This window comes from Monodelphis domestica, chromosome 1, assembly GCF_027887165.1.
Source record: "Monodelphis domestica isolate mMonDom1 chromosome 1, mMonDom1.pri, whole genome shotgun sequence".
In the NCBI taxonomy this organism is placed as follows: domain Eukaryota; kingdom Metazoa; phylum Chordata; class Mammalia; order Didelphimorphia; family Didelphidae; genus Monodelphis; species Monodelphis domestica.
Window position 1 is genome coordinate 342,026,221 of NC_077227.1, and position 26,578 is coordinate 342,052,798.

At 38.9% G+C, this 26,578-nt stretch overlaps 1 protein-coding gene across 4 annotated transcripts in view; it reads left to right on the forward strand.

The window, feature by feature from the left end:
• ARHGAP26 (Rho GTPase activating protein 26) overlaps positions 1-26,578 on the forward strand; it is a 577,883-nt gene that overhangs the window by 448,745 nt on the left and 102,560 nt on the right. For all 4 annotated transcript variants that reach the window (XM_007473811.3, XM_007473809.3, XM_003339558.4 and 1 more), the window contains exon 19: positions 18,839-18,977. In XM_007473811.3, coding sequence (XP_007473873.1) covers positions 18,839-18,977 — 139 coding nt within the window. The remainder of the gene's footprint in view (positions 1-18,838; positions 18,978-26,578) is intronic.

The following is a 26,578-nucleotide window of genomic DNA, read 5'->3' on the forward strand; positions in this document are numbered from 1 at the left end:
TTAGGAAGTATTTGTTAAAGACAAAGCCCTGAAGGCTATACAGACCAAAAATAAATAAATAAATAAATAAAATCCCCTTTCGCTCAAGAAACTTACATTCTATTTGGGCCCTAGATTATGGACATAAGTTGGTAAATATAAAACACTGAAAAGCCATTGCAAGAAGTAGCTCTAGAAACTACAAGGAAGGGGCACTGTGTGGGTGCCAGCACGTGGGCACAGCATCAAGGAGAAGACTCTAGGCTCCAGTGTTCATTTCGTGAGGCCATCCTCTTTCCTGGGACTGCAGTTTGTTCAGCATTCCAAAAGGCTTTGCTCTCTCTCTTCCTTGACTTATGCTGGGTACACAGTGGGTGCTCATCATGTTCTCTTGAATGGCTTGAGACTTTCTTTCACTTTCTCTGTTATTCTTCCTTTCTCTTCTAGCACATGCATACCTCTGGCTATTTTTCAGACTCATAAATCCATTCCTCAAACTTTCCTGAACCGTTCTGTAATGGTCCAAAATTTGAGAAACAGCTTCTTTCCTTCTGATAAGTTAGCATTTTTCTTGCCTAGTTTGGCTACAGGATGTGGGAGCCCCTCTGTAAAGGTCTAAAATCTGGACAGCTTTTTTTTCTCCTAATAACTTCACATTTTTTCTTTTTCTTTCTGTTTTTTTTTAAACCTTTACCTTCCATCTTAGAATTGAGACTGTATTTTGGTTTCAAGGCAGAAAACTGGTAAGGGCTGAGTTATGAGGATTAAGTGACGTGCTCAGGATCCCATAGCTAGGAAGTGTCTGAGGAACATTTTTGAACAAAGGAATATTCATTTTTCTAAATCACAGTCTACTTTTATCTCTAGATGTTTTTGTTGTTGGATAAATATAAAGACAACTTCACCATCATCACCACTATGTTCTAACTTACCAAAAGTGTTGAATTTCACAGTCTCCTCTATGAAACCGTGTTGAGCAAGGATTAAAACTAGATTTTAAGGCCAGAGAACTTAAAATGAAGATGATCCCAGTCTGGGCACTTCCACACATAGCTGCAGACAGACAGTGCCTGTGGATCAGTACAAATCCCCTACTGAGTCTCTCTTTTCATGGAGAGCCCACACATACTTCCTTTCATCGAAGCCTTTACAGATTCTGTGTATATAAACTGACACTTGTCCAGGCTAACCAAGAACATTAACCACATGCAACATATGGCAAGAGAGCATGAAAAGTGCCATCATTCACCTAGACAGAAAGGCCCAGGAAATGAAGAAGAGGCTGGCATTTTTCTGGGTATATTTGTATATTAGGATTGGGCAAGGAAGGGCAGGATGCAGTTTAGGGGAAGCAAAGGGAGCAGTAGCAGCACTCCATTATGTGAATTCTCAAAATGAAGGGTCTTTTTTTGTTTGTTTGTTTGCTTTAGTTTGCCAATACTTCTGCATTCACTCTACTCATCTTTCTAGGTTGAAGCAGCTAGGTGGCACAGCAGTTTAGAGTGCTAGGTCTAGAGTCAGGAAGATCTGAATTCAAATCCAGCCTTAAACACTAGCCTTGATACCCTGGGCAATTTACATAAGCTTTGTCTGCCTCAGTTTCCTCAACTGTGACATGGAAGCTGGAGAAGAAAATGGTAAACCACTCCGGTATCTTTGCCAAGAAAATTCCAAACAGGGTCCAGAAGATGAAACATGACTAAACATTAACAATAAAAGTTAGATAGTACCCACCTCCCAGAGATGTTTCAAGGATCAGATGATATATTATGTGTAAAATGCTTAGCACAGCACTCGGGGATAGTTGGTATTTAATAAATGCTTGTTTTCTTCCTTCCTGCCTACTCTTTGGACTTTTATGACATATGCAGAGAGGGCTAAGGATCTTTGTACCTTTTAATTTTACCCATGATAACATCATTTATCATAGTGCCTTAATAATTATGAATTCTTAAATGTTTGCTTAATTGAGACTAAATAAGATGGATGATAATTTTTTTTAAACCCTTACCTTCCATCTTGGAGTCAATACTGTGTATTGGCTCCAAGGCAGAAGAGTGGTAAGGGCTAGGTAATGGGGGTCAAGTGACTTGCCCAGGGTCACACAGCTGGGAAGTGTCTGAGGCCAGATTTGAACATCGTACCTCCCATTTCTAGGACTGGCTCTCCATCCACTGAGCCACCCAACTGCCCCCAAGATGGATGATAATATTAACAATTTTTAGAGCACTTTAAGATTTAAAATCTCATTTAACCCTTTCCACATCCCTATAAGTTAGGTATTGTTATTCCAATTTTATAGTAGAGGAAGCTGAAGTACAAAGAGGAGAAATAACTTATTCAGCCATCCAGTAGAAAGCCAGTTGTTACATCTCTGATGGTTGTTGTCGAATCATTTTCAGGCATGTCTGATGAATGCTTCGTCACCCACTTTGGGGTGTTCTTGGCAAAGATACTGGTGTGATTTTCCTTTTCCTTCTCCAACTCATTTTATAGATGAGAAAACTGAGGCAAACAGAACTTGCTAGTAAATGTCAGATCTGAACTCAGGTCTTCCTGACTTCAAGCCTGGCACTCTGCTGTGGCACAGTTGTAGGTGGCTCTTATGTTTGTTTCAGATTATCCCCCACAGGCCACCATCAGGGAATCAGAACTGTTTGATACCATAAAGTCCGATACTCCATATCATTGTAAGTTTCCACTGCTTTTCTCAGAATTACAGGCATGCCAATAAATTATCACATATTGGAAATGAGTGTATTATGTATTTTATGATAGAAAAATGGCCTCTTTATTCAAGTGGGCCTTTGGTACATATAATACACAGCACATACACATGCTACACAAGTATACACATTGCTACATCTCATCAACCAGCAGCAATTTCACCAGATACATTTTTAAAATTTCTAAAGAGAGCTGGGCAGGTGAAAAAGTTTAATTTCCATGAGTTACCTTGTAATCAATGCACTCTTTCCCAGAATTATTCCATTGTTTGTTCAAATTACAGACAGGAATTTTAAACTTTAAATGGCCAAAAGGGAAAAAAATGAATGAGTGGAAATGGAGGATGGCCAGTCATATATCAAGACCAAGGAACAACAGACAGCATAGGCTTCTTTGGCACCCACAAAAAGTCCAAAGATTTAGAGAAAAGACAAACATGTTGAATCTTCCTAGACAGCACGGCATAGTGGATAGGACCCTGGCCCTGGAGACAAGAAGATCTACGATAAAAATCTTACCGCAGCTACTTACTAGCCATGTGACTCTGTGCCTCAGTTTCCTCATCTGTGAAGTAGTTGGATTTAGGGATTTCCAAGTTCCCTTTCAGCTATCAAATCTATTATCCTCTTTACAGAAGAACATGGATAAGCTTTATAAAGGATGGCTAGACCCAGAGAGGTCATATCTTGGCAATATTTGAGAGAGATCGTATCTCTAGCAAAATGTGGTGGTTTCATCACTTACCTCTTGAGGACCACATGTTGGACACTCACCTGATTCAGTTCAGTTTAGTGTCACTCGCATTTGTTTTTGTTTTTAGAAACTCTTTATCTTCTTCTTGGGATCAATGCAAACTGTTGGCTCCAAGACAGAAGAGCAGTAAGGGCTAGCTAGGCAATGGGGGTTCAGTGACTTGCCTAGCACAAGTGTCCGAGGCCAGATTTAAACTCAGAAATATGAGTTCATAGCTAGGAAGTGTCTTGAGGTCACATGTGAACTCGGAACCTCTCATCTCCAGGCCTGTCATTCAGTCCACTGAGCTATCTAGCTGCTCCCAGCTAGTCAAGGAGCTACTATGTGCCAGGTCTTCCCAATATACTACCCTTGATAAGCTTAAATTTGGAGGTTTTCTTAGAAAAACATTTGTATATTTTATTTTTTTTCCTCATCAGAATTAAAAAAAAAAATCCAAACCACAAAACCCCAACCCCAAATGCCACCTTGATCTCAGCAACTCCCAATCCCATAGATGTGATGATTTCAAGTAACAAGGAGGCTTTTTTTTAGGGCTAGCTCATCTGAATCCGTTGGGCAGTTATGTCAGAAAAAGAAAAGAGCTCATCGCTCATTTTCCTAGGGTTGTGTACAAGTCAAGCTGCATTCAGGAGAGTGGTTTTTCATGCCTAACTTTGTTTAAGCACGTAATAGTCAGGTAGAACCCAGATGTTCCGTAACAATTTGTGGCTTGTCTGTTGGCCTCAAAATGGTTTCTTTGCCTGAAACAGGATGTGTGGAGTTTCAGAGGTAGGGTGGGTATGAAAGAGAGTGGGGGAGAAGAAGGGAAAGAGAAAAAGTGAAAGAGAAAAATGAGATTAAAAAAAAAACCTTACCTCCTGTCTTATAATCAGTACTGTGTATTGGTTCAAAGGCAAAAAAATGGTATGGGTTAGGCAATGGGGGCTAAGTGACTTGCCCAAGGTCATACAGCTGGGAAGTGTCTGAGGCCAGATTTGAAACCAGGACCAATCTCCCATCTCTAGGCCTAGATTTCAATCCACTGAGCCACCCAGATGCCCCACCCCTCAAAGAGATTTAGATTTTTCAAAGAAAGGGAGGAATAAAAAGAGGAAAATATAAAATAGGATGTTGCAGCTAGGAGGAAGATGTAGGAGCAAAGAAAATGAGAAAGAAAAAATAAAGGGGGAGATGGAAAGAGAATCTGAAAAAGAATATGTAAGGTAGAGGGGGTATAAAAGAGAAGACAGAGGAAAACAGAAAAGAGGGGGGTGGAAGAGGAAGGAGAAAGAAAGAGAAACCATTTGCTTTTGCCAGAAATGCTTTTTATTAGTGGCTATTGATTTTTCACAAAGTAAGTGTTGATGATTAATCTCCCAGTCTGTCAGTAGTAGGTCTTGCTTTGAAAGAATTGAAAGTGTTCATCCCTAAACTGTTAATCTCTGAGGCTATGAAAACAACAAGCACCCCTGTTTCTCCCAATTTCATTAGGTTTCTCTAGGTGAGAAAGTAGGTGCTTAATAAATTTATTAAGCACTTGCTGTGTGCCAAGCCCTTGTAGTACTCCATTAGGCATTCAAGATTATTGTTTAGCCCTTTTTAGTCATATCTGATTTTTCCTAACCCCATTTGAGGTTTTCTTGGCACAGATACTGGAATAGTTTTCCATTTCCTTCTCCAGATCATTTTACAGATGAGGAAATGGAGGCCAACAGGGTTAAGGGACTTGTTCAGGGTCACACAGCTAGTAAGTATCTAAAGCCAGATTTAAACTTAGGAACATGAGTCTTCTTGACTCCAAACTCAACATTCTTTTTGGCTGCCTCATGAACTCTGGAGATATCAAGGAAAGAAATTAAAAAGTCCTTATCCCCAAGGAAATTATATTTGCCCAGAGGTAGCTGGTTGGGGGAAAGGGGCACTAAGGATATGAGGGGAAAAAACAATATGTTTCCAGAATGATAAATATAAAATATTTGCAAATATTAAGTAATTTTGAGGTAGGGTTGGGAGGAAAATGAGACAGAAAATGGCTCCAATAGAGAAGGTGGCATAGCTCAATCTGAACCTTATAAAGACTTAAGGATCTAAAAGAAGAATTTAAAGAGGGAGGACATTCCATAAATGAGGGGGACATGTCTCTGTGCAAAGTTATGAAGGAGGATAATGGAAGGCTGTGTTCTGGAAACAGCCAGTTTGCTTATAATGTGCAGAGTACACAAGAGGGAGAAGTATGAATTCTCTCTAGAAAGAGAGATTAGAGTCAGATTAGAAATGCCAGAGGAGTTTGTCATATATCCCAGGGGCAATGGGGAGCTACAGAAGCAAATGAGCAAATGTGTCAGATCTGTGCCTCAGGAATATTAGTTTGGCAGCTAAATGGGGGGGGGGGAGAGAGAGAGGCAGAGAGAGAGAGAGAGAGAGAGAGAGAGAGAGAGAGAGAGAGAGAGAGAGAGAGAGAGAGAGAGAGAGAGAGAGAGAGAGAGAGAGAGAGAGAGAGAGAAAGTAGGAGGATTATGTGAGTGAGTGCCTATGAAGGTTAAAATATTATGGGAGTATGACGAGTGATGGAGAATGGAAGGTGATTGAGAGGGAAGAGTCAAGGAGCTGAAATTTTGAGCCTGAATGATCTGAATCATGGGAGCACCCTGAACAGGTGGAAAGAGATTAACAAAAGTGTTGGGGATTCCATAGAACTTTTCTTGAATCTTGCTTACCTACTGATAAAAAGATAAGCATTCAAGATGCAGATTGAAACATACATTTTGAACACAGCCACTGGGCAAATTTGTTTTGCTTAACCATGTATATTTGTTCCAACGTTCTTTCCTCCCCACATTTGGAGAGGGGATTTTTTTTTTTTACATTTTACAGATGAGGAAACAGACCAATAGGGTTAAGTGACTTGCCTAGGGTCACAGAGCTAGTAAGTATCTGAGGCCATATTTAAACTCAGGAATATGAATCCTCCTGAGCCCAGACTTGAACTCACTAATAAGGAGAAAAGGGAAAGGAGGAATGAGAAGGCAGTAGTTTCAAGAGGAATTTGATGATTTGTATTTCAGACATATTGGATTTGAGATACCTTTGGGAATTCCTGATAGCAAAGTCTGGCAGCCACTTAGCAAACAAGAGAAGGACCCAGGAAAGAAATTAGGGCTAGAAATGTAAATTCTGGAATCAATTACATGGAGGTGATTGAACCTTTAGTTGTTGATTGTGCCTTCTAGGGCATGTGTTCAACTGAGCGGTTGTTTCTCCTGCTCCTCGGTTGTTATTAGGATAATGCTCATTGTGCCTACATGCCGATTAAAATACAGAAGTTCTTTTCATGTACTGAATATACATCCAGTAACAAAATGCTCTGACTCCAGTAGTTTTTGGCCACCAACAGGTGTTTAGCAATTACAGCCCTGCATTCCACAGTGCTTGGAACTGCTTTCCTGGTAATCATATTGTAGTGGCCATCCTTCTCCCCCCCCCCCCCCCCATTTCTCTGGAATACCCCTCCCGTCCAAAAAAAAAAAAGGTCTTGAGTGACGATGTCATCATTCTGCTAGTCAACCAGCAGGTTGTCTACTCTTGGAAGCCGAGCTGGTTCATATTTTGGAATTTTCATGGTTTGAATTTTATACAGACTTGATCCCTCCAGTTGTATCTGTGATGGTTTTTTCCCCCACACCATTTTATTATTAGAATTTAATACATGCCAGGAATATTTTTTTTTCCTGAGCAGTCAAGGATGCCACAGTCATTGGAAATTTGTTTTTCTTTTTCAGAGACAATGCCTAGTTAAGGTAGCCTCTGTTCTGTACAGTGATTTTGTGGATTTATTCTAAACTTTTGTGACTCTCCCCAATTGCTTCTAAATGGATCATTGAATATATCATTGTTCCAATTGCCAACTTCGTGATAGCCCTTAGGATCAGTGTGTTTTTGCAGTGTAAAGCTTGAATTTTAAAGACAAACAATGAAAATATGCCATGAATGCGCAGGGAATTCTTTACAACAGTAGGGAGAAAAAAGATCAGTGAAGCACACCTAGTAGAATACCAGTGTTCCACAAACATGGGCAAATTATGCCTCTGATTTTTTTTTTCACTCTGTTTTACCTAACTTCCCAAATGTGTGCAGTTGCCAGCTCGAAAGTGAAAATAATGTTACTAATAAAACCACTTAAATGCTTTAAGTTGAGAAAGGTAGAAGCACAGATGTTGAGAGTTGACTATATCAAGCATATGACTGTCCATATGTGTATGTATAACAGATACAAGGTAAATTAGGGAGAAGAGACAGGATCAGCTGAGAAGATCAAGAAAACTCTCATGTAAACATCAGAAGTGACTTTAAATTTGTAACTTTTGTTTGAATGGCTGCTTTGCTAAGAGAGATTTCCCTGATGGCAGTCTTCAATGCATGCAGCTAGAAAATAGAAAATGCTCCTTTTAGGTCATGATACCTGTTCCTTGTAGTTATTTGCAGACCACAATAAAATGAATGCAATGTTGCTGTATTCTTCTATTTTACTTCTGTGTTTCAAACATTCCCTACCTTACAATAAGGCATGCCAACATCTCTTGTTTCTTTCATTTTTTTAAACTTTTAATTTCTGTCTTTTTTTTTAAACCCTTACCTTCCATCTTAGAATCAGTACTGTGAATTGGTTCCAAGGCAGAAGAGCAGTAAGGGCTAGGCAATGGGGGTTAAGTGACTTGCCCAGGGTCACACACCTGGGAAGTGTCTGAGGCCAGATTTGAACCTCAGACCTCCCGTCTCTGGGCCTGGCTCTCCGTCTGGTGAGCCATATTGTGGAAGTGAGAAATTGAGAATGATTTTGTAGCAGGAGTTTGGAACATCTGAGACTGATGACCTGTCATTCAAACAAGAGTATTCTATTTAGAATGTGACCGGGAGAAGCAGTTGGAGGAGACCAACTGAATGCTGGACCCTTTCTGGCTTGAAAGAGGGAAGAAGGCTGTTTTCTCTTGACGTTGGGAGACTGAAAGTCTGAAGGTGGTTTTGGCTTTGAAGACAGAATAAAGAAGGACAAAGTCCAGCTCTCTCTCTGATTTGCTCTGTTGTGGTAGTGACTGAACTTCCAGACCTATCAGCCATTTCTCTCAATTAAACTATATTTCACCATCCTCCAACCTAAGATTCATCTTAGTGTTAGGGAAACCCCAAAGTCCTCTTTTCCTTCCATTCCTTATCCTTCCCTGTCTTCCCCAATAAACCCCTTACTTAAGATAAAGAAGAAAAAGTATTTCATTTGAGACACCATAAAACTCACCTTGAGTTGATTTAAGAGACTAATAGAAGATCAACAAGAAGGGGGAGGAAATAAGGGGGGAAGGGAGGAAGGGAAGAAGAGGGAGGAGAGAAAGAAGACAACAGCCTGATCTTTAGTTATCAATTACCAATCAAAATAGTCCTTTATTACACCACCCAGCTGCTCCCTGTCATCTCCTGTTTCAAGTTAACTGTGATGATATTCATTTTATTCATTTACATCAAATTTTGGTTCTGACTTCTTTATTTTTGCATTGGTAATGCTTCCATCTGATACATTTTCCTGTCCATTTTACTGAGGGCTCTTTTAAACAATGCTACAGACTTATTGATAAGATGGCATACAGCCACGTATCATGTCTACAAATGATGCAGCAGTGTCTTCCACAAGTAGCTGGTACAGGTCACATTAATTGAATTCCAGATAGCACTAAATGCTACCTGGTTTCATTTTATAATTCTCATGACATTTTGCATCATTCAAACTCACAAAAATCACAACCAAAGAAGCACAGGCAATTATCAGTTCATCAGTGATCTCTCACTCACACAGGGTTTTTCTTTGGTGGTACCCTTTATTCCACATATCTTTCACAATTCCCTTCTTGGAATATGTCATAATGTGTTCATTCCCATGCTTGATTATAACATAATCCCACATAAAAAAGTTAATGATCTATGTAGGTGACATTTGTTCTGAGTTCAAAATGATAAGAACACAGTTTTAAAGGCTATTAAAACCCATTAATTCAAACTTGCTTAATTTGGCATTTATACCGTAACTTAGATCCTGATTTGGTTGAAATATTTATGAGTGAAGAAACTAGATAAGTCAAGGAATTAAACTTATAGGGGAAATGTTTAACTTAACTAAGAAAATAAGCTGTTTCTAAATAGTAGAGAACTATCTGTACATATAAACACATACATACATGCATGCATACATGCATATATGAGGAGCAGCTTGGTGGCACAGCAGATAGAGCACTGGGCCTGGAGTCAGTAATGCAAATCCAGTCTCCTAGCTATATGACTCTGATCAAGTCACTTATCCTCATTTGCCTCAGTTTCCTCATTGGTAAAATGATGTGGAGAAAGAAATGGCAAGGTAATCCAATATCTTTGCCAAAAAACCTCCAATGGGATCATGAATGGAAATGATTACATGTGCAGCTTCTTATTAAAACAATTAGCAAATTGTTTTAAAATTAAAAAAAAATAGCAGAGCCTCTTATGTAATGGGAATTAACAAAGTTGACATTTCTTTCAAATTCTTTAATAATTCATGTTTTTTACTATTTTGGCTTTCCTACCATTCAGTACAAATTAGTGATTTTTTTTAACCTTGAAAACTTTAACAGCTTATTCCAGTTCTCAAATTGATCGATTGTATTTAAATTAAACTTATTAAGAATCAGCAAAAGATTATCATTATTGAGTTTCCTCCAATACTGTACTTTGATCTACCCACCCCCTGAAAGGAAATCATTTCAAGCCAGATCTTCCTATTGTCAGTCATGGTAGAAAATGTCTTGTTTTGTTTTTGTTTTTGTTTTTAAATCCTAACCTTCCATCTGTGAATCAATACTGTGTATTTGTTCCAAAGCAGAAGAACAGATAGGGCTAGGCAATGGGAGTTAAGTGATTTGCCCAGGGTCACTCAGCTAGGAAATGTCTAAGATCAGATTTGAACCCAGGCCTGACTCTATCTACTGAGCCACCCAGCTGCCCTTTGAAAATAACTTAGTTTTAAATTAATTTATCAAACTGTGATCAGAGGCAGTTTAAAGTGTTGAGCTTGGAGTCAGGAATAGCCTTATAACCTGGGGCACTCTATGTGCCTCAGGGAACTTCTCTAGCAATTGTGATCAAGACCATAAATGAGAAGCCACCTAAATGAGTGCCAGCAGCTCCCCTTCTGGGAGGTACCTGCACAAGTTCACTGTGCCTTCTACCTTCTCTTTTTATGGTGTAGAGGTGACTCTTGGGTTCTGAAAAGTCCATGCCAGGGGAGTGCCAGGTTTGGCACATCCTACTAAGCTGGAAAGGACAAGTGATAGACTATCATCAAGGGAACAAGTAAATTTGGAAAGTTTCATCACCAAGTTGGTGGCAGGATGATAAATTGAGGGGCCACAAGCAATTCCATGTCCATAGTTAAAGATGCATACGGGGTCAAGGGAGATGCCTGTGATGTCTTTGGAGTATTGAAGCGCTGTAATATCATGGCCCTACTTTAAAAACATCAAGAAACATGAACAAATTCACTCATTGGAGAAATTATCATTAAATGGCTACTGTGTTCAGAAAGCTATTCTGGGAGACTGGAGAGGAGGAAGATAGGACATGGTCCTTCCCATCCTGATCCTTTCAGCCTTTGAATTCTTTCTGTTCCTAAGAGAGTATATGTAGCCCTGGGTTTTGAAAGTAACGATTTTGGATCTCCCTATGCGTGTTTATTGTTTACTTTCAAGTTGATTTTCAAAACACGCTGAGATACATTCACAGACACCAATTAGTAAATAATGTTTTTGTTTTTTGTTTTGTTGTTTTTGCAACACACTAACCCACACAGCATTTTTGAGGGTGAGGAAATTAATTGTGAGAATGTGCCGAAATAGGAAAAGGACTGGCAAGAATTTGTGGTGGAATGGGACATTTTTTGCCAGCGTGGATGTGTGCATTGGCAAACGTTACTGATTCGTGTATTTCGGAAGAGAATTTAGGATTTATCTAAGAAAGGGATTGGTGAGCTCAGTCTTTTCAACTTTGGTGTCTGAAGTTGGAGCTGATTAACAGGTAGAACTGTAACATTTCTCTGACAGCAAGTAAATTCAAAGTTGAGGAAAGCATAACTCTGCTGGAGGTTTCTGGAGATTCCATATTAAAGGAGAAGGAACTTTGGTATGTTATCCTTGGCGTACTAAGTTTTTGCTTAGTCATATGTTAGAAAACGGGCAGCTAGGTGACTTAGTGGATAGAGCCAGGCCTAGAGACAGAAAGTCCTAGGTTCAAATGTAGCCTCAGACACTTCCTAGCTGTGTGACCCTGGGCAAGTCACTTAACCCCTATTGCTTAGCCCTTAGCATTCTTCTGCCTTAGAGGTGATGTTCTAAGACAGAAGGCAAGGATTAAAAAAATATTGGAAACATAGGCTAGAATTTCTTAGAATTATAAAAAATATCTGCAGTTCGGAGTTATAACAGAAATTATTTTTGCTTTTAAGTGCTTTTCTCCCTATAGTCACCTTGATATCTCCCTCTAGAGTGGTTTTACACATATTCTTCCCCCAGCCCCCTTTGGGATTGGTTGCCAACTTATTCTTGTATGGATCTTGAAATTATAGTGCAAGATTTAGTAAATGGAATTGCATGTCTCTCTAGTTTGTATGTTCATTTATAAAGCATCTGGGATTCATAGATTGCCTAAGCTCCATAAATGTAATACTTTTATATCAGGTAGCAGTCTCATCAAAATACCTATGTGGTGAAAACATGTGTCTGTGCCCTTAGTAGAATGTAGGGAAATTTCCCTTAGCTCCTTTTATGTGATAGTTTCCCTGAACCTCAAAGGCCATTTCATATCTCTATGCGTCTCCCTGCATGTCTAGAATATGTATTCCTTCTCCATTCTTCCTTTAACTTCCTTCAAAGAAGGAAGCCATCTTGCACAAGAATCCTTTTATTTCTTTCTTTTCCTCCTCAAATCTGATTTACTTAATTGTGTAAATGTAAGCTCCTGATTTCTATTTTCTAGTACTAGTGTTTTATGCATATAGTAAGTTCATATTCTTAATAAAACTTGTTGAATCTATTTTTACTTCACCTGAACAATAATGAAATAGTGCAAAAAAAATCTTGAAAGAATTGATTTTTTTTCCCTGAGATCTACCTTACCATAGCTCAGATCTGACCTTTTAATACATATTTGTCAACCTAAGGGACATACCACATGGGGAGAAAAGATGGATAGCTTTTAAGAAATTGTCATCAAATTACTGCATAAAATTTAAAGATATAGTTTAAGAAAACAGAATTCCCCAAACTTTTTTTCAATAGCTTTTTTTTTTTTGCTGATCTCTTGTATATTCTCAAATCTAAAAGGACTTTCTCATGTGGATTTGGAATGTATATTTTTAAGTGACATGTTAAAGACAGGCATGCCGATTAATTGCTATTGGAGCTGTGAATTGATTCATCTGTTCTTGAAAACAATTTAAAATGGTGCAAGAGACATTGCCTAATTGTGCATGTTCTTTGACTTAGAGGTTCTACCATTGGAATTGTACTCCTAGGAATGTTACTGACAAGTGAGGAAGCCCCCCCCCCCCCCCAAAGAACAAAAAAAATGTTACCGTGGTGATATAAAAAAGCTAGAAACAAAATATGTGCCCAGTGAGCAAGTTAATGTATATGAACACGGTGCTATTAATAGTCCTGCAACATAAATGAGAATCGTTGGAGACCTTGTATACAGTGGTTCAAAATAAATTAAGTACCACCAAAAGACCAATAGACATGACTACAACATGATAAAGTAAACACTGGGAGAGACAACAAAACCTTGATCAGATATAACGGTGAATATTAGTACCACACTGTAAGAAATAAAGAACACATGCCTCCTATTTTTCTGGGAGTGTAATCTAGGAGGGTGGATTTATGGAAGAGTATATATTATGACATTTAAACAAAATAGATAAATAAATCATTTAACATAAGAAACTTAGGACCCATTTCCCCCCACCAAAACCACTATATAATAATCATGGTAATTACTGATTCCTTATAACACAGGGTATCCCAAAGATCTTGGTGCAGTTTTGATTGCTCAGTAGCTTATTGAAACTAAAAACCAAACTAAGACTTTTTTAGGATAACCTATAGAGGACTTTAGGCTTCTTCACAGTGTTTTCAAATGCATTCTTTCATTGAGGCTCAATATAATCCTTTAAGGTAGATAGAATATGTTGTGGACAAGTAAATGGAAAAAAGTTGGTCAAGTTAGGGGGATACCAAAATGGCAGAACCTGATCTAGAAATCTACATCAATAGATTCTTATTCAAGCCAATTCAGCAAGAGGCACTGGCTTTTTTTTCCCTGCATAGTCCAATAAAAAACAGAAATAGAGGGGAGCATAAGAACAAGGGCAGAGAAATTGTCCAATTGGGCTGGAATTCAAAAGGGGAAAATATGACATCAGACTAAAAAAAGGAGGTTGGTGCTAGACTTTGGAATGCCTTAAATAGAGTTTAAACTTCATCATTAGGCAGTAGGGACCTTTCAAAGGTACTTGAGTAGGTGAATAATATGATACTGGCAATCCTAACACTATTTCTAGAATACAGTACTGATGTTGTTGGAATATGTCAGCCATATTCATTTAGGAAAATCAGAGAACTGATGTTAGGGATTTTTCTCATTTCCCTTAGGAAAAGTACCTCATTTTTTTTTTGTAGCTCCAGAAAGGACCACTGACTCACCAGGCTATATCACTCTGCAGAAATCATTTAATTTCAGAAATCATGTACATTTTTCATTTGCAAAAACAAAGATGATGGAATGCCATGTTCCTTATAAGACTAAGAAAGAGATGTTAATAGCATTATGAATTGAAAGAGTATCATTTGTTCTTTCATTGTAGAAGGAGAGAACTTGCCTTTGGCTACCCAGTAACACAAGGTGTTAAATCTTCCTCACTAGTAATTATGAGGCTTATGTTTCTGAGAGTATGAGCAGAGAGGATGCTAATGGAAATGCTCATTTTTTATGTTTCTTGGCTATAGAAGGGCAGTTGCTTAGGAAGGCAGTGTTATGTAGGGAGAGTCTTGAGTTAGGAACCAGGTGTCTTGCCTCCTATTAGCTTTGTGACCTTGATCAAGTATCATTATAAGTATCTTGATCAAGTATCATCTATAAAATAAAATAAAAAATATTTTTCATACCTGCCCTATGTGCACTACTGAATTAAATGAGTCTGCCCATATAAAAATGTTTATGAACTTTCAGCAGCCACATGAAGATGTTACTACTATTTTAGTTTTGGAATCATTAAACAGTATCATTAAGGATTGCTAAAGAGATAACCAAGGGGCAGCTGAGTAGCTCAGTAGATAGAGAACTAGGTCTAGAGACAGGAGGTCCTTGGTGTTCAGATTGAGCCTCAGGACCTTCCTAGCTGTGTGACCCTGAGCAAGTCACTTGACTCCAATTGTCTAACCCTTACCTTTTATTTTTTTTTAGGTTTAAATTCTTTAAATAAATTATATAATGAAATAGGAAATGGAAACACCCTGTTATGTAAGCACCCATCTCATAGCCAAATTATATTATATGTAGCTAAAGTTTTTCCTCACTATAAATTTTCCAATGTTAAAAATTGTATTTTGCCCCCAAAAGATCTTACATGAAGGATATATAAAATCTTCTCCTCTAGCATGATTGTGATGATGATCAGTGTGAATTGAATGCTTACAGAAATCTTTCCCACATTCATCACATTTTTAGTATTTCTCATCAAAGTTGAAGATGATATGATTGGTACTAAAGACATTCCCACAATCATTACTTTCCCAAAGGCTTCACAGCAGAATCAATTTTCTGATGTATAAGAAGGTTTGAACTTTGATTAAAGGCTTTCCCACTTTCATCACTTAGTATTGATTCTAAGCAGAAGTTAAGGATTTTTTTTAATGACAGAAAAAAACAGAGAAGATAGCTGGGCAGGTCAGAGCAACCCCAGGGAGATGGGTGACTAAGTGATTCAGGGGTCTTTGGAGAATAAGGGGAAAGAGGATGGAAGGAATGAAAAAGAATGGATGAATGAGCATTGTGCTGGGTACTCTGCCATGTACTGGGACATAGAGTCAGAGAGGTCATCTCTGCTCAAGGAGCTTCCAGTTTAATTCAGAAGCACATGCAGGACATGTCCAAGAATGTTGCCCAGTGAACAGGTTAGTGTAGCCATTGGGCAATCAGTTGATGTTTGTGTCCACTTGCATGCTTGTTTGTGAGGAAGAATTGTTGGAGGGGATTGGTATATTGTTTCTGAAATACTTATTGACCAACAACCATTCTTCTTTTCCTAATGATTGAGCCAGAAGCCTGAGGTATCTGCCACATTAGGAAACAACTTTCCTTCTTCCTTCCTTCCTTCCTTCCTTCCTTCCTTCCTTCCTTCCTTCCTTCCTTCCTTCCTTCCTTCCTTCCTTCCTTCCTTCCTTCCTTCCTTCCTTCCTTCCTTCCTTCCTCCCTCCCTCCCTCCCTCCCTCCCTCCCTCCCTCCCTCCCTCCCTCCCTCCCTCACCTTCCATCTTGGAATCAATACTGTGTTTTGGTTCCAAGGTAGAAAAGTGGTAAGGGCTAGGCAATGGGGGTTAAGTGACTTGCCCAGGGTCACATATCTGGGAAGTGTCTGAGGTCAAATTTGAACCTAGGACCTCCCAGCTCTAGGCCTGGCTCTCAATCCACTGAGCTACCCAGCTGCCCCCAAGAAACAATTTTCATTACGTGCCATCTCCTGAGAGTGGGATAGGTTTTTTGGTTTGTTGTTTAATTTTGTTTGGTTTGAGTTTTGGATTCTTGTTGCTGTTTTTTGTTTTTTCAGAGGTGGGGGGGGGTTAGTTGGAGATTGTTAGAGGTAAGAAATCTACTAGTATCGGTTTGGTTCATTTTATTGAAAAATGCTAGTCCTTTTAGGAAAAATATGCTAATTCCATTTTTAGGCAGCTGTGTTGGAGAGTCAGAATGACTTCACAATCTGGCTGGTACTAGTGGGATTTGAGAACCAGCCAACCTATATGGAACAGCTGTTCTGAGGGAAAATTCTGTAATGCCAAAAAAATTAATTTCTCTCTATCAGCTTTTGGTTGTTGCTGGTGTTGGATGTCTATACGCTGCTGATGAGCAAATACTATGAAATACTAGTTTACATGCTATAATTTGCCATATATGGGGGCCAGTAACATCTACCAGTGAGCAAAAATCATGCTGTTGATTTGCCCTTTCAACAAATAAGTCTTTTGTCCATTTTATGTTGGATTGTGGAGAGAGGGAGGGGAGGGGGCAGGGATTCAATTAGTATTGAGAACTCCCTGATTAGTTAACCCTCTCTTCCAATGGACATCTGCACCTGCCCCACAATTTACAGTCTTTGGGAGTTGCCTTAGGGCCCTGAGAAACTATATAATTTACTCAGTTACAGGACGAACATGTGTCAGAAGCACGACCTTAATGCATGTCTTCCTGACTTGGAACTGGGCCCACCATCCACTTTGCCAACATCTCTTGTTATTGTTATTACTGAGAAAATGAATGGCGGAGGGGGATAATCCCTTTTTAAAAATAATCATCATCATAGTGTGCATATATATGCAAGTTTGCAAAATAAGCTGTTTCAGTAAGCCAAGGAGGAAAGTACTGTGAGTAATATTAGTATCCCCATTTTTGTGGCTGTTCCGTTGACCATTCATTTCCTACTCTTTGTGACCTTATGGACCGCAATATCCATGGGTTTTTCTCGGCAATGATACTGGAGTCCTTTGTCATTTCCTTCTCTACTGGACTAAGGAAAACAGTGGTTATGTGACTTGCCCAGGGTCACACAGTTAAAAAATATCTGAGGCTGGTTTTGAAGTCGGGTCTTCTTGACTCCAGTGCTCTTTCCACAGAGCCATCTAGCTGCCCTTGATTTTTTTAGTCATACCCAATTCTTGTTGATTTCACTTTGGCTTTTCTTGACAGAGATACTGGAGCAGTTTGCCATTTCCTTTGCTAGCTCATTTTACAGATGAGGAAACTGAGGCCAGCAGGTTTAAGTGATTTGCCATGGGTCACTCACCTAGGATCTCTATTGGCTACATATTGAATTAGAAAACCCTATGAACATTATCCATTTATCCATTTTATTTTTATTTGTTATTTTAAATATTTCTCAACTAAACTACATCTTGATTTGGTTCAGGCTATGCTTGGGAGTGTTAGGGGCTCTGTGTTTGATACCACTGCTTTACATTATCCCACACTTCTCAATAACCAGAAAGATTTTCAGGATACTTCACATGGATAGACTATGAGACATAGTACTCTGGAGAGACACAGGAATTGTCAGGCTTTTTTTTCCCTTTTAGAACGTCTCATTCTGAGATTTGTATTTTGAGAAGCTTGTGGAAGATTGGAGAGGAACTGGTAAAAAATGAATGAGAAAAGCATGGATTTTTGTTGTTGTTCAGTTTTTTCAGTGGCGTCTGACTTGGTGACCATATTTGGGTTTTCGAGGAAAAGGTACTGAAGTATTTTGCCATTTCCTTTTCTGGCTCATTTTACAGATAAGAAAACTGAGGCAAACAGGGTTTTCTTAAGTGACTTGTCCAGTGTCACAGAGCTAGTAAGTGTCTGAGGCTAGATTTAAACTGGAAGATGGGTCTTCCTGACTCCAGACCCAGAGTTCTATCTACTGTGTCACTCAGCTGCCCCCAGTATGCTAAAGACCATTTTCAATGTAGATTTCAAAGTGAATTTGGATCATATACTGTTATAAGGTGGCCCAACTAAAACACTGATCAGGGTTTGTCTTGATTTCCCATTACTAACAAACACCAAACCTTTATATTTATTCTATATATACTTTGGTATGTCTCCCCCGTTAGAATGTAAAATCTATGGGAGTAGAGATTATTTCATTCTTTTTCTATCCCCAAAGCCTAACATAGTGTCTGGCACATAGTATTTGCTTAATAAATGCTTGGTGATTGATCAAGCAATGTATTGAGAAAGAGGTGATTTGGGGGATGATAATCATTTCCTTCAGGTACACGCAGGCTTAAAAAACAAAGCTCTTTTTCATTTCTAATTATTTTTTTTAATAAACATTTTATTAAATTATGGTGGGAAAGAGGAAAAAAAATGGTCATTGTGGAAGGTGACTGTATCATCCCATTTCCTAAAGGATTTTAAGAGGTATTTTTTTGGAAGCAGGGAAAGTCCCACCTGCTAGCCTCTTGAGATCCCACCTGTCTAATCCCAGAGTATTCTGAGTTGTAAATTGCCCAGATGTAGCTCTCTGTTTTTCCTTCTCCATCTCATGGCATTCTGATGGCTTCCTTTTACAGATATTTAACACGGTACCTGATGCACTCCTTACAAACACCCAACAGGGCTCATCTTGGAAGAAAAGCAACGACTCGAAACCCCCCTCTTGCAGTGAAAGACCCCTGACACTATTTCACACAGTCCAGGCAACAGAAAAACGTAAGTCTCCATTCTTTGCGTGATGTGCTCCTCGGTGGGCCATTCAGGGGGGCTCGTCCTTAGCTGCGTGGTATCCCTTTGCTGTGACACTGACCTCCTGATGGCTAGTAATATTTGTGTCCCTGGACTTTCTGGTTTCCCTGCTCAGTCATCCTGATCCTGCTTGTATCCGAGCATAAAGACTCAAGGGCTCAGGATTCTCTTTTTATTGCTTAGACTCCCTCTCTTCTATTGGGCAAGCACTTGACTACTTATCTACACAAGGAGAATAATTGTTCTACCCGTGTACCTCATGGCAGTGTCGCATCACTCCCTGAACTGTGTGGGTTGTACCCCCTTTCATGTGAGGATGTCAGAACTCTTTGCAGACATCAAACAAGCAGGGGGCCCTGCTGTGTTTACCACAAGGTAAACAGTATTATTCTTGTCTTATCAAAGAAGGCGCAGAGCAGCTATAATACTGCTATGTCATGTAAAAATAGTCCATTTTAGTCAAATACCTTTAATCCTTTTACCAAGATCTTATTAGACCTATATCTGGGTCTACTTCCTTTTGGAAAGTAGCCCTGCAAGGTCTTAATGTTGGGCAGAGAACGATCCATGTGGGCTGATGTCTATAGATATTACCTCCCTAAATATATCTTAGAACTGGGTAGTCCTCATCGGCATTTGCCAGAGGAATGCTATCTGTTAGGATGATGTTCTTTTTAGGGTTTCTGGCACAGCCACACTCTCTAGGGGTCTGTCCAAAGAAATGAACAGATCAGAGCAGGTTAGACACCAAGCCCCCTGCCTTGGTAAATTTTTCTGCAGCTGAGACTCTTAACCTGGGGTTCATGAACCCCATTTCAAGAGAGCTTTGAACTTGGATGAGGGAAAAACATTTACACTTTATTTTCACTAAACTGTGGCTGAAATTTAGCATTTCCTTTAATTATGAATGTAGACCACAAATATTCTGTGAAAAGATCCATAGTCTCCACCAGACTGCCCCCAAGAGCTTCACAACACAAAAAAGGTTAAGAATCCCTGTTCTGAACCTTGAAATTCTCTTTTAGCGCTTGGTATATTAAGGGGAAGTTAGCTGTTGAATGGTGAAACTTTTGTGCCTTAAAACTACATGTGGTCCTTGACTTTCTAAGGAAAGAAGAATCTGGGCACGTACCAAAATGAAACTGGAGATTTAGAAAAGGAATCATTGAAATTGCAGAATCACAGATCTTTACTCAGGATTATTTTTATCCTAGGAAGCAAAAGATTAAGGCTAAAAGGTGTGTGAAACCAATCCAGTCTTAGGCACATAGACAAGAAAAGATGAATGTGTTAAGAGTCTGCAGGTCATGGACAGAGGTTCAGTGAAACATCGACATTCTGGGGCAGTATGTTTTTCTCTTTATATTGGGAAATGCTGTCTGGAAATAGAATTAAACTTCCCATATGCTGGGATATTTCTGGGATTTTTCCTCTCCCCCAGAGGAGGAACATTTTGATTTGAAAAGAAAAAGAGTATTTTTGATTAATTTTGGAAACTTTATTCTGAGGAAACTAGAATAGATTCCAAGCTGTCTCAGAAAATCAAGAGGAGGAATGGGAAAATCTGTTTTCTCAGTTAGGCTAGAGTATCATGGCATACCATCCTCTCACCCCAAAACAGGGATATGGTTCTTACCATGTCCTTAGCTCCTATACAAACTATTATCCAAGGACCCAGACATGTTAGATTAATTGGTAACTCTCTTTTGTAAAGAGCTAAGAGTCCTTCCCATCAGCCTCTTGTATTCATAACATATTCTAAAATCATTTTATTTTATTTTATTTTTAAAAACCCTTACTTTCTGTCTTATAAAGCTCTTAAGACAGAAGGCTAGGCGAACAGGATTAAGTGACCTGCCCAGAATCACATAGTTAGAAAGTATCTCAGGTCATATTTAAACCCAAGTCTCAAGGCTTGGTGCTCTATCCATTGTACCACCTAGCTGCCCCAACCTCCTTTGCTTTTAAGCTGTCTGTTAGTGAATCTACCCTGATATCTTGAAGTATCCCATTCTGAGAATCGTTGAAGAATATTTCTGGTCATTTATGAGACTATAGATAGACTAGAAGTACAAACAAATAAAGATAATTTTTAATCCAACACACACACACACACAAATTTCATAACAGGATTTTTCTTGATCTTTTGCTAAGGTATCTGATTCCATTTATTTCCTCAAATGCTACTTTTTTGTTTATTTTCCCTAGTTTCAGTTAAAAGAGATGCTTCCAGCTGGTTATGTCATATCACATATTCGGAGATTAATGGTATTTGCTATAAACATTAGTTTGGCCGTAATCTTATATCTCCCCAGGTTTTTGCCTCTGATTGATGAAACCTATGCTCGCTCTTCCGCACAATTTAACCTGACACCAAGATTTTTTTCTTTAAACCTAACTAAGAGACAGCCTGGCATAATGGAGAGGGAACTGGCCCCAAAACAAGGAAGACCTAGGTTCAAGTTTTGCCTATGTGAACCTAGACAAGTCACTTAATGCCCTAAGACTGTAAATTTTTTTTTTAAAAAGCCCTTACCTTCTGCTTGGTATCATGTCTTAAACAGAAGAGCAACATGGGCTAGGCAACTGGAAATCAGTAACTGGCTCAGGGTCATTCAGCTAGGAAGTATATAAGATATTTGAACCCTGGCCCTCCCAGCTCCAGGCCTGGTACTTTATCCATCGGTCTTCCCAGCTGCCCCTCTAGATATATTTACAAGGAAAATGGTGACCTGCCCTTGAGAGAGTATTTTCCTCTTCTGGGACTTTCTTATACCAAGAAAATCATAAGTTCAATTTTTATACCAATCCTTAATCTCATTCTTTGTTAACCCAATCTGCATAACCTCTTGAAGTCAATTATATTACTGCTGTGGTTATTGAAACACTTCTAAATTTAGCAGAATCTCCCAATTACTCTTCATCAGTCTTCTCTTTCTTCACTGGTTTCTATGTTTAATGAGGCTAGAGTTTTCAAAAAATCTCTGTCTTTGTTGTTATCGTCAATAAGCCTTTTTTCCCTTATTTTCCTTCCCTGCCCCCTTTGCCCTGGTTTCATTGCAGCTGTGGAACTAGGAGTCAGTCTTCCTCTCCAGGCATTTGTTCACAGACTCTTGGGGCTTCTACTTTTCTCTTAGTCCGAACTGTTATGTCTATGTTAGAAGGTTCATGAGGTCCATCTTTCTTCATAGTGGACTTGGAACACTTTAGTCTTGGAGAAGATGCTCTTGGCCCAGTAACTACAGACATTATAGCCTTACTATAACTTACAGTTACAGGATGCAACTAGTTACCCTATTTCTGTTTTCCTTTAAAAGTATAGGCAAGAAGGGAGAGAGACAAGAAGAATCATGTAACCATGGAAAGAAAATAAAATTAAAAGTATAGGCAAGTTATTTCTGAATCCACAGTGTTGTAAAACTGGGTTTTCTCCTGATAGGCCTTGTGATATACTCTTTTTTTTCCCTGACACAAAACCTGACCTTTAGAGGTTTTTAACTTAGAATAAAGACCAATATTGTTGTATCATGGATTTAGTGCTAGATATAATGTTACAGGTCACCTAATCTAACCCCATACTTTACAAATGAGGAAACTGAGGCATGGAAAAGTTTAAAAAATTACTTATAAGAGATCACTCAGATAGGATGTAGTAATACCAGGATTTAAACTTGGGGCCTTATCCTCCAATTTCAGCACTCATTTTATTATACACATGTTCTCATATTTACCTTAGGTTGAGATATGGGAGACGGGAAACCTGTCCTAAATGTACATAGTTTAAGAAAGTGATTAGCTTCCAGAGAGACACTTTTAGAATATCTACCTTTAGAGACATTGCAGTGGGTACCAAGAGGATACAAAGAAATGGGCCTTACTTTTGAGACCCAACAGTCTCAAAGAGCAAAAAGAGACAAAGTTGGCCTCCATGGAGAGAAGGACTTGACTCCTCCCTCTTCATGAGAGACTAGAATAGAGGAAGAGAATAGAAGGAATATTATCAAGGGCTTGTGAGATGAAGAAGAGAGAGGGAGATGGAGATATGATGGCAAATGGTCTCTATCTTCTCAATAAAGTATGAGCTGCGATCTTTAGTTAAGGACTATGTTATTTACATTATCAGAGGTGTAGAATCAGATTGGGTCTAGTCAGTCATGAAAAGGTTTCAGAATTAGGTGAATTTCAAGTTGGTTCTAAACAAGAATAGAAACAATGAGAAACAAGAGTATTTAAGGATTCCAAGAAATAACATAATATAATCTTTTTTTTGGTGATTTGAAAATTTTTATTTAACTAATTTAGAATATTTTTCTATGGTTACATGAATCATATTCTTTTCCTCCCCTCCTTATGCCCCTCCTCCCGTAGCCAATGAGCAATTCCACTGAGTTTTACATGTGTCATATAATATAATCTTGATGTTATGAAATTGATTATTTCCCCCAAGTACCTAGCATAGGTACTTTTACATAGTTGGTACTTAATAAAGGTTAATTTGATGAGCAATTTGATCAGGGGACCGCAGGTGTGTGTGTGTGTGTGTGTGTGTGTGTGTGTGTGTGTGTGTGTGTGTGTGTGAAATAATCACATTATTATTATTATTATTATTATTATTATTATAACTATTTGTTCAGCTCATTCCAGTTTCCAAAGTATCTTTTTCTCACAACTCTATGAAGAAGAGTATTACTGGGGAAGCTAAGTAGCATAGTAGATAGATCACCAGGCCTGCAGCCAAGAGGATCTGGGTTCAAATCTCATCTCAGTTTCTTTGTAACTGTGTGACCCTGATTGAGTCATTTAACTCCAGTTGCCTAATCCTTGCTATTCTTCTTTCTTAGAATTCATAAAAGATAAGGGTTTTGGTTTGGTTTGTTTTTTTTTTAAAGATGGCAGGGAAGTAGTATGGGTCCTTCTCCCTGTCATCTCTTCTAGTGGTAAATTCTATGATTCCTTCATCCCTATTTTATACCTAAGGCAACTGAGGCTCAGAAATATTAAGTGATTTGCTCATATTTATATAATTAGTCAGTGTCAGAGTGCTCTTGGCCCCAACTTTGGTACTCTTTGAACCCAACTCCCTGATCCAGGGCGCTTTCCCATCCACAGCTCTGCCAAAGGTATTTATAAGAGAGTACAGAATGTTCCCTACTTGTACTTCATTTAGTAGCTACCCAAACCCATGCATGTTATTTCTGTGGCCTTTTCTTCACCACTGATCACATACATAAAAAACATGGAAGTGATTTCTTCTAACAGAGTTCACCCACTTCTGCTTCGAGCACCAGGGCGCCTTCTTTGCTGAAGAACTGCTGCGCTCCAAGCTCCCATTGCTTCTCATCTGAAATATACCGCCATCCCCCTCATGTTTAAGTAAGAGGAATCACTATAGCCCTAGCCCTGCCTCTTATGCAGTATTCCCTCCCTCTCCCCACTCCCCAGGAGAACTCCCAATTTCCATGCCCCCCCCCAAATACTAAAGACTTGCAGGTTCCCCTCACTCAAGCTCCCCACCACACTATAGTGTTTTTTTTTTTTGAAAGTTCTATTGGAATTCTGGTTTTAGAAAGAGAAAGAGAATGTGTTCCTAGATCATCCCCAATTGTAACAAGGATGGTTTTTTCCATAAAAGAAGAGGATAGTATGAATGATGGTTAGGTTCTGTGGTCCTAGAATTTATATTATGGGGATGACATGATAGTTGTCAAGTATTTGACAGTTTGGTTATCCTATGAATTGGATTTATTGTTCTGTTTAGCCTTAAAGAGCAGAACGAGGTCATAGATTAGAGTCAGAAAAGACTTTGGAAATCATCTAAACCAGCCCTCTCATCTTGTAGAGGAGAAAACTTAGAAACTTTGCATATTGAGAGAGGTATGCCCAAGGTCACATAACTAAGTGGCAGAGCTAGGATTCAAGACCTAGATCCCTGACTCCCAGCCAGCACTTATTTTAAGTGAGTCGAAATTTTAGAGAAACAGATTTTGACTCCATATAAGGAAAAACCTCCTAAGTTCCTAAGTGTCCCAGAGCAAATGGGATGTTTTGTCAGGTGATGATTTCCCCATCACTGAAGGTCTTCAAGCAGAAGCTGGCTGAGGGATGAGATCGAGGGGATTCTTGTACTGCTACAAATTTACATTTATGACCTTGAAGTTACTTTCCATCTCTGAGATTCTATGATGTCTGCGTGCTAAACAACTAGACTCACAAATGATGTTTTTAGCATACAACCCAAGTCATTTTAGTTCAGTTTAATAAATATTTTCCTGGAGCAGCTGCCATGCCAGATAGTGTGCTCAATCATTTTGGAAATATTTAAATTCTTGTCCTCAAGAAGCTTATGGTTCAGTAGAATGATAGGACAAGTACAAAAATAACCATAAATAAAATAGATGTGGTCTGTGCCTTAAAAGAACCTGAAGGATAGGTCCTATGGAAATTTACAGATGAAGAGATTGTATCTGTTTGGGACGGGTCAGGGAAGGCATCATGAAGGAGCTGGCATTCGCGTCTTGTTGAACGGGTTGAATTTCAACAAACAATTGGGAGAGAGCAGAGCACAACCTTCCTAAATTCTGGATGCATTGAAGAAATAGTAAATAAGTACAATTTGGTGGAAGGGTACAGTTTGTAAGGGTAGTGGTACAGAGATAACGCACAAAAAGAGACTAATGGTGTATATTGTGAAGATGGATGGATAGATGGATGGATGGATGGATGGATGGAAGAGTGTGTGTGTATACATATATATATTTATTTGACTTTATATGACTTTATATTTACAGATATATGTATGCATACACACAGACACATGCCTCTCTCTCTCTCTCTCTCTCTCTCTATATATATATATATATATATATATATATATGTATGTATAAATACCTTTAATTGTCAGCTTCCTAAACTCAGCGCAATGCCTACCACCTAGTAGGTGCTTTAAAAAAAATATTGATTAATTATAGAGAGCCAGAATCTGGGCAGTATTCTTTATGCAGGGAATAGGGAGCTTGTAAAGGTTTTTGAGTGGGGCAATGACTTGACTAGAGCTTTGTTTTCAGATTAAGCCAGCAGAGGTCTGGAAGATGGCACAAAAGTGAATAGACTAAGGGTGGGAATTGTAGCTTATAAACTTTGTACTGCCTGTAATAAGAAATGAAGTTAACCAAGATGAAAAGGGAAAGTTCAGTCTATAGTGGACCTCGAAGGGGAAAGAGAATATATATTTAATTTGATAGCTAATAGAAATCCTTCTGTATGTTCTCAGATAGCAACAGTGAAGAAGCCTGCACTCTTTTCCATAAGATTAACTTTATATACCCAGATGGAAAGTTGTCTGTCACAGTTTCTCCTAGAAGTAGAACCTGGCTGAGCTGAGTGCATGCTTCATGTAACAGAGCAATGCCAAAGGTTCCTAAATTCTAGCTCCTCTCCAGAGTTGGTATTCACTCCTGTAGCATGTACACACACACACACACACACACACACACACACACACACACACACACACACACACACACACACAAATGAATACACACTGCTAGAGAGGCAGCAGGATGAGCAGA